Here is an 8803-nt window from a genome sequence, read left to right as displayed (position 1 = left end):
ACAACCCACAATAAAAAAAAGTTAAAAAAAAAAAAAAAAATTAAAAAAAAAAAAGCAATGACTTTTCGTTGGATGTAGTGGTATGCACCTGCTGCCCCAGCTACTCAGGAGGCTGAGGACTGTTTGAGCCCAGGAGTTTGAGGCCAGCCTGAGCAACAGAGGGAGACCCCATCTCAAAGAGAAAGAAAAGAAAATGGTGACTGTTAGATTATGATTTTTACAATAAAGAGATTTTAACAATGGGCCTTGATAATAAGTGCAAGCCATCACAGGAAGAGCAACAAGTAGCATCCTAAGAGTTGTAGGAAGAAGTTAAGAGTTGGAAGAAGAGTTCTTACTGTCCTAGAAGTGTAACTCTGTCTAATCACCAACTAGATGAAGAGGGAAAGCAGAAGATCTGATTACTAGTTCTTGACCTTGCTGGTTCCTTGTGTTCATAGTTTAATTAACAACTTGGTATGACCAGTACCAGTACATTTTTTTTGCCATTATAATGAAAACAAAAATTGCTTTATCTGTGAAGTTTATTTCATACAGATCAGAGTTACAGGGAACGGTAACAATGTTTCAGCGTGTGACATTTGTGCAGAAAAATAGCATTTCATATTTTAAGATGATTGTCTCTGCCTTTTATACAAAAAAAGCTAGTGTATAAAAATAGTTTTAAACCTAAGGCATCCTGCCTAATCTATAACAAAGGTACAGTACTCTGTGTAGCAATGAACCAGGCAATCAGAAAGAATCATTACCTTCGTTGACTAATTCAAGACCGGTGGCCAAAAGGAACACAGGCCTGCTTCAAACTATTTGTGATTCAACACTAAAAGCTCATTACCATGAGGACAAGGAATCTGCATTCAAGTTTTATGGAATCATATAGCCTATGTGTGTACGTACGTACGTATGTGTACGTACATCTGTGTGCCTATCACGGGAACTGAAGAATAACACTGCTGCTGTCCTCACCTGCAGCCAGTGCCTAGAGAAAGGCAAGTATATTTTGGTTACATATCCCAAGCCTATACTGATGGACAGAACTAGGGAACACAAACAGAAAAAAGATGATAAATATTCAACATTTAGAGGAATTAAACATACCCCGAGACAATGGCCAAGTACTGCTTTATGGACACAACAAATATAACCCATCTTTTGGTAGATAAGCCCCAATACGTACTTCAAAGGAAACACTGACAGGAGTGTGAGAGATGCTGAATGCTCCAAGTTTATGCTTTCTAAGACTGCTAGCATTTGTGGGTATCAATGCCGGGCACTGACAATAGAAGAACTGAAATATGCATATATTATGCTCAAATTTTACTATATCATGCAGCCTTTGGCATTTGTATATTAGAGACAATCTGATAGCTTTTGCCAGCAATCCTGAGTACCTCACATCTTCTATCAAGTTCTCCACAAAATCAAATTTTCTAGTAGTTAAATTGATGTCATTGTCAAACAAGAACCATTAAGACTTCTAATACATGCTGAAAGAACATCGTTCCTTTAATAGAGTTCTTTTAGAAACTCAATAGTTATCACCTAATGAAAGCACCCTGGATATACACACTCCAACACACATGGAGATACACACAAAAGACAATTATGATTTTTTAAGGGAAACCAAAGCATTTCTTTTTAACTCAGAACTCTCACAAGAGAAAAAAATGATATGAACACCTTCCAAGACAGATGTCAGGGTGACCTTCGGATGTATCCTTTCTTTTTTGTTTTAATGGTCATTTCCTTTGCCAGGTTCAAGTACGAAGCAGGTGAATTCTGAGGCATAGGCCTGGGAGTTATCCAGGGTGGAGGACAGATCAATCTTCTAGGCTGTATGAGGTTTATGTATCTAAGCAGAGGGAAAAGGAAAGAAAGACCAGTAGAGAAGATGCTGGTGGTCTCATGGCAATTTGTCCCTGGCCTCCTTTTGGGGTGGGCCTAGGACCCCATAGACTGACACACTGGGGCCCTTAAAATGTTCCCCTCTTCCTAGATCCCCAAAGGAGCCCACACTGCCTCACTTGATTTCTAAGAGAGCTTCTCAAGAGAAACAATGGTCTTTTGGGGTCTCTTGGTTTTGGAAACAGAGGATGAGGGACTAATTCCAAAGACCTTCCTGGACCTCTGACCTAAAGGAAAATTATGTTCTTGTCAAGTTGCTGGTGGATCAAGAGCTCTGAGGAATCTGGATCTTGAAAAGAACTTAGTTTTTTGTATCTGACAGGAAATGCAGGACATAAAAATTAGAAGCAAGCCATCTACTCTCTCAAAACTAACTTAATGGAAGACTCTTCTAAAGTATTCCTGCAGACTCAACACCATCTTCTTCCTCTCCTCCAAAGAATGCCCTACTGCTAGAAGTAGGAGAGGGTTCAAGGTCAACTGCCTTTGGAGCAAAGCAGAGATGGGATGAGGCCTTACTGGAAATAGTAGGCACAGACTGGCTTTTTTTCTTATGGTCTGTAGGCATCTGAGGATTTGGGTGGGATGTCACAGAATCCTTCAAATTTTGTTTGTGGCTATCAGGGGTGACGTTTGTGTCTGGTGATTCAGTGTTGTGACTACTACTGTCAATTTTGCCATAAGTCTGCTCCTGAGGTGTGCTGACATTCGGGATGGATTGGCTGGTGGTGCTGAGTTCCTTTGCTTTTCCAGTTTTTGCTGTGCGTGTAGATGATCTTTTGGTAGATGACCTGGAGAGAGATGTTTTGGTTAAGATCCAGATAGTACCAGGCCCAGTGGCACACCCCTATAATCCCAGCAGCTTAGGAAGGCTGAGGCCTTTGTGAGTTCAAAGCCAGCCTCAGCAACTTAGTGAGGCCTTAAGCAACTCCTCAAAACCCTGTCTCTAAATAAAATATAAAAAAAGGGCTGGGGATGTGGCTCAATGGTTAAGTGCTCTTGGGTTCAATCCCTGGTACAAACAAAACAAAACAAGGTCCAGATAGTTCCAAAACCAAGCCTGTACCCTGAAAAAAGCATTATTTTTTAGTTAACTTCTAAGCGATGCTTTGGGTATTAATGAACTTCCTGAATCCTAGCATGGAAAGGCTGGAAGGGACCAGGGGATCACACACTGCTTTTCAAATTGCATTCTTGAAAGCCCTACAGTGCCACAGAGGTACCAGGACTTAGGGAGCAGATAAACACATAGGAACCCAGTCCCCCTCCTTCAAGTTGGTCAAGGGAAATGTCCACTATGGCACAGTTAGAGAACCAGAGCAGGATTTGTAACTCTAGAGCTCTTTTCAACTGTTTCTGAGCCTCTTAGCAGCCTTGTGTTTCCACAGGCCCTTATAGCTTAAACATCTTTTCAGGTAATCACCCAACTACTATTCCTTTCCAAGAAACTAACCTCTAACTTGGTTCCCCATCTAAAAAATGAGGATATTATTACCAATCTCACAAGTACTGTGAGAATTAAAGTAGGCCATGTAAAAGGCCTGGTTTACAACAGGCATTCAATAAATGGCCCCTTCTCTGATTTTATGAAACAACAGTCATTGTGTAAAGAAAAGCAGTTTGGGCTCTGCCCTTTAGCAGTGGGATGTTGAAGAAATCCCCTTAGCTCACTGCACCTCAGTTTGGTTGTCTAATCAGGAGGAGGCTCCTTACCAAGCAAGGTTATAGTGGGGCTTAGCTTATTTCTGTAAAGTTGAGTGTTTGGCATGTGCAAACTAAGAGCTCAAGAAATAATGTTGCTTGGCATTCTAAGAAGGTCAATCATAATCCCCCCAAGTTTATTCAGATAAATAGGATGCAAAGTGACTTACTTTAAGCCTTTTGCTTGAGTCGAAGACTCTTTCAGGGTTTTTTGCCTGAAAGGTTTCAAATCACCATTAAAATATGATTTCTTTTCTTTATCGGTCTCACCAGTTGTGGCTTGTAAAAACATCAGTTTCTGAGGCATTTTCTTGGCATTTTTATAAGGCATTTTGGGCTTGTTAGGTGACTCTCTGCCATTTCCATTGGCTAGGGAAGAGAAAGGAACAAAATTAAAACTGGAGTTTCAAACAACACAAGAAAAAGACAAAGCTGCAATCCTGAGGAGATTCGGGTGCCTGACACAGAGGGCATCAGGCAGGTAACACTCTGGGGAGCCAGGCCTACCACCCCCAGCTGCTTGTGGTGCTTGAGCTACAGTCAGTGCTGCCCAGTACCTGCACTCACCCTGCCCTCCATGCACAAAGGGGCCACCTTTAAGGAACCTGTCCTGTGCCCTGAAAAACTGGTGGACCAGTGGGTAGGGCTACTTCTTGCTACTCACACCTGGCATTCATCTAGAACAGGCTGGCCCTGAGTTTGTCTTGCCCCCAAATGGTACTTCTCACACTGGACTCTCCTGTGGGCTCTCCTCCTTCCAGCCGACCCAAGGCTTCTGTCCTAATGCCATACACTGGCTGCACTCTCACCTGACTTCTTTGAACCCAGTCCTTGTGTGGTAGTAACCACTCTCTGTTCAGGTGTCTATCTCCCCAAGGCTTTTCAGTACCTTGAGAATACCTTGCTTACCTGTTCAATGTCTGCTTTCAGGATAAATATGGATCAATAGTGTTTTCTCAAATGCCCATTACTATGAAGTATTTCCTACTTGGAGGGAGTCACCAATATATTTCAAGAGGGTATGAGCATCATGACACAATTTCAATTTTTCCTTATAAGTTAGAAAGTCGAATCCCACCTAGAGTTAATCACAGCTGCCTTCTGAGGCTCTGAGCTATGTCAACAGTCCTCATATTCTACTGAGAAAGAGCTACCACCTACAATCTAATAGCATAAAGTGTAAAATTAAGAAGCAGTGGCAAATATTTATTGACAGTTAGCTGCTATTCTTAGTATTACTCAGATTTATCTCACTGAAATCTCATGCCCAACCCTGGTAAAGAGACATTATCTCTCCCTCTTGCAGATGGTAAAGCTGGGCACAGAGAGGTTAAATGACTTGCCCAAGGCCACAAAGCTCAGATGTGAAGGAGCCCTTAAATATAAACCAAGGCAGTCCAGCTCCTACATGGCAACTAACAGAACATTAGGCACAAACAAACCTGATGGGAACATTGTATCAAGGGAGTCCTCATCACTTTCTGTCTCATCCTCATCATCAGCTTCATCCTCTTCAGATGTATTACTGCCAGATATTTCTGAGGCCTATGGTCAAAAAAGAAAATCAATATTATATCTAATATTCAATCATTCTGGCTTAGAATTTCAGAGAATTTAGATATCAAGACTGGATTGATGGCTAACTTTCAATACTTCAACTACAAGGTAAAAAAAAATTCTAACAACATTAAGTGGTCCAAAGAATGGGGACAGGGGCAGGTTGCCCTTGTTGTGTCTTTCAGCTAGAGAAAGACCCTCAAGAATTAAAGATTTCCCTGAGCAAGAACAGACACTACAGCCTTGAACTGGTATTCATCATCTCTGCTTAGAATTTTACCAAAGACAGGGTGGCTTCATAGTATAAATGACTATAACTGAACAATTGTAAAAAGGCAAAATATAAGTTTTGTAACACAGGATATAAAGAGCAGCACAGAATCTAGGAAAAAGGCATGTGCTCAATCAAAAGACACACTGTTGGGGGAAGCAAATAATGATGCAACAGACACAGAAACTTTCCACCATAAAGGGGAGAAAAACTGGAGTTTGCTAAATTGAAGAACATCTGGTCCACTAAACTAATATTATGTGAGGCAAACCAGCGTGGGAGAAGCTCCCTGCAGTACATATATCTAAAGGACTCCTCACTGGGGTAGGCAAAAACTCCTACAAAGGCAAGTGACAAAATAGGAAAATGGGCAAATGACTTGAAAAGACATGTCAACAAAGGGAATCTCAAAATGGTCAGGAAGCATATCAAAAAGCACTTGACCTCATTAGTCATCAGAAAGTATTGATAAATTCAACAGCAATGACATTAGGAGCTTCTACCTAGCAGAAGATGACAATTAGAAAAGCCAAACCATTTGGAGGGTGAGGATATCTACAACGCACAACCAAAAAAGCAGCAATATCTAGGAGATTTAAAGAGCAAGAAAAAGACAAAACAACCAAAAGGTTTAGGTAAAAAGACCTATAAAGCATTTCACATGAGAGAAAACATGAAAGCTAATTAAAGACAGGAAAACATGTTCAACCTCTGTAATGATCAGGGAAATGTAAACTTGATACTTTATACCATGGCCATAAGATCAGCAAAAAGGCAAAAGTTGGAAAGGATGGGAAGTAAGAGGCATTCTTTCTTTTTTTTTAAATATAGGTGTTCAATGATTTTTATTTTAAGAGGAATTCTTATATACTGCTGGCAGTAGAATGGAGACTACCTTTGTGATGTTCACATCTGTCTTTCTTGTCCGCTTCATTATTTCCTCAATTCTCTATTAAAAGGAAAACAAAAAGTCAAACATGAAAAGAGATTAAAAACCAGTGGTCCTGAAGCAGTTGATTATCTCCATTTTACACAGGCGGACAATGGCACACAATGTATGCTCCAAAACCATAGATTTCACCCACAAAAGACATGGCAGGACAGCTGGCCTCCCTGTTCTTCTGAACTGGTTTCAGCTATAATATGCCATGAATGGTGACAGTTGTACTTTTTATTACAACATAGATACCCAAATGACAATTTCTTACTTCTATTTTCACATAGACATTAATTAGAGTAAGCATATTTTATTGCAGACAAATTGGAGTTTTTAGTAGGATTTTAGTCTTCACGGACCTTTCCTGAGGCTAAATGAAGATAATGCACCTCAGTCATGGCACTGTCAACAGATCTCGTTACTAAAAATAGACAGGAGGCTGACAAGAGGTATATTTTAGGGAGGGTTAAGAATTCCCTACCATGCATGGGGCTGGGTTATAGCTCAGCACATTTGAGGCACTGGGTTCAATCCTCAGCACCACATAAAAATAAACAAAATATTGTATCTATCTTAACAAAAAAGAATTCTCTACCATGCATAAGGTGAGGAGAACTGTGACTCCCTGGCCACCTCAGGGTGCCTCATGATTTATGGACAGGGAGGTCCTGCACACCTCAGCCCAGGTTGGGGCTCCCAGATGAGCCATGTGAGTTGCATAACATGTGGCTCACCCTTACAAATGGCCTGCACCTTGGCCTCTCAAAGATGTCTGCACTTCTTCCCATGATAGTTACTGCAAATGCTAGCCAGTTTAGAAGAAACTCTAACTTTTGACAACCCGTACCATGACTAGTCATTCTGTTCAAAGGAGCTGTGTTCCCACAGGTTTGCTATATTGTGGCAATGCTGTAATCATTACCAAGGGTTCTTGAGGAAGTGGTAATGAAGAGGAAAAACCTTCTATATATAAACCAGCTCCTTGGATAAGGAAGAGGAGAGTATAGTGGGAAAAAAGCCAGATGTTAATACACACCTGACTTGTGATTTTCAAAAATGCCACCCAATTGTGTTTAACACAATCAAACACCCCAAAACAGAAAACACTTACCTTTTTTCTCTCTAATCTTTCTTGTAAATTTTGTAACATAATTCTCTCCTGCTCCTTCTTGCGTTTATCAGCTTCTTCCTGAGCTTTTATTTTGGCATCCCCTTTCTAGAAAAAGTGTGTAAAAATATCATTTAATTTCAATTTATATGATAGCACACTTAAAAAGTCAACTGTTGTAATCTCTTGACTGAGCACTCCTATCTATGACCAGTCATGGATTATCAGTTTTCAAACCATTAGTTAGAATACACAGAACTAGGTGAAATGTTATCTGGAAGGCTCAGGATGTCAAGAGTATCATTATGAACATCACATCATCTTACTTTAAAACTACGTAGGTGACTATGGAGCTATCCATTAACATAGCAACAAGAGTGAAAAGTCATATTTCTCCCAGTGTCACTGAGAGAATCCACAAAGGTTCCTTCTAGAGAAATGCAAGCACACACAATCATTTATGGAATTTACATGTTACCAAATTTGATGAATCACACACTAAAATTGGGACTAGAAATTAGACTATGGTAATAATTCAAACTGAGTATAGTCTGAGCTCAGTTCAGGAATTTAGTTTCCTAGTGGCTTGAATTTAGAAGGGTGATATATTCTTACTGGTGAATCTGATTTTGAACTTTGCCTGGTGTGGGAGGTGTTGGGTGCAGCTGTGAATGCCATTAGTGTTACCACAGAAAGCAAAATTGGGGAAAACCAACCTGGGATATCTAATCTGAGCAAGCAGTTTGGATTTCAAACTAAAGGACTACTAATCTATAATATACTGTTTTCTGCTTTTTTTTTTAGCTGCCCTTGAGAAACTTGGGGATTTTGCCAAGGATGGCTGAAGATGACCTGCAGTGGTAATGGGTTATAGTGAAACTGTAATGTTAAAGTGCCATAGGGAATGCTACATCTCCTTACAGACAGATGTCAGCTGGGCATGGTGGTGCAAGCCTATCATCCTGGCGGCTCAGGAGGCTGAAGCAGGAGGATCGTGAGTTCAAAGCCAGCCTCAGCAATGGCAAGGCTCTAAGTAACAGGGTCTCACTGTTGGGCTGGGGATGTGGCTCAGTGGTTAAGCATCCCTGCGTTNTCACTCAAGTGCTACTGTGCTTAGAGATGGGAACTCTGGGCATGAGTTTGGTCTTTTTATGCAGTAGCACAACCTAATGGCACACAATATATGGAGATTAAAAGGGACAGAGAGGTCCTCTATGTTCAGCCACTCACTTGGTTAGAAGGTAACAAGGAAATTTTGATCCTTGCTGAAGAAAAATTCAATTTTTGAGAAATTATAACTTGTGGGTAATATTTCAAAATTGGG

At 40.6% G+C, this 8803-nt stretch overlaps 1 protein-coding gene across 1 annotated transcript in view; it reads right to left on the bottom strand.

The window, feature by feature from the left end:
• Positions 1–506: 506 nt before the first annotated feature.
• Positions 507–8803, bottom strand: part of Map7d3 (MAP7 domain containing 3) — a 30262-nt gene continuing 21965 nt past the window's right edge. The window contains exons 12-17 of the mRNA XM_048797013.1: positions 8095–8209; positions 7483–7587; positions 6330–6383; positions 5049–5151; positions 3777–3975; positions 507–2696 (exon numbers count right to left, since the gene is read on the bottom strand). Coding sequence (XP_048652970.1) covers positions 2297–2696; positions 3777–3975; positions 5049–5151; positions 6330–6383; positions 7483–7587; positions 8095–8209 — 976 coding nt within the window. The 3' untranslated portion in view covers positions 507–2296. The remainder of the gene's footprint in view (positions 2697–3776; positions 3976–5048; positions 5152–6329; positions 6384–7482; positions 7588–8094; positions 8210–8803) is intronic.

Source organism: Marmota marmota, unplaced genomic scaffold, assembly GCF_001458135.2.
Source record: "Marmota marmota marmota unplaced genomic scaffold, marMar, whole genome shotgun sequence".
In the NCBI taxonomy this organism is placed as follows: domain Eukaryota; kingdom Metazoa; phylum Chordata; class Mammalia; order Rodentia; family Sciuridae; genus Marmota; species Marmota marmota.
This window is presented reverse-complemented; position numbering and strand designations above follow the sequence as displayed.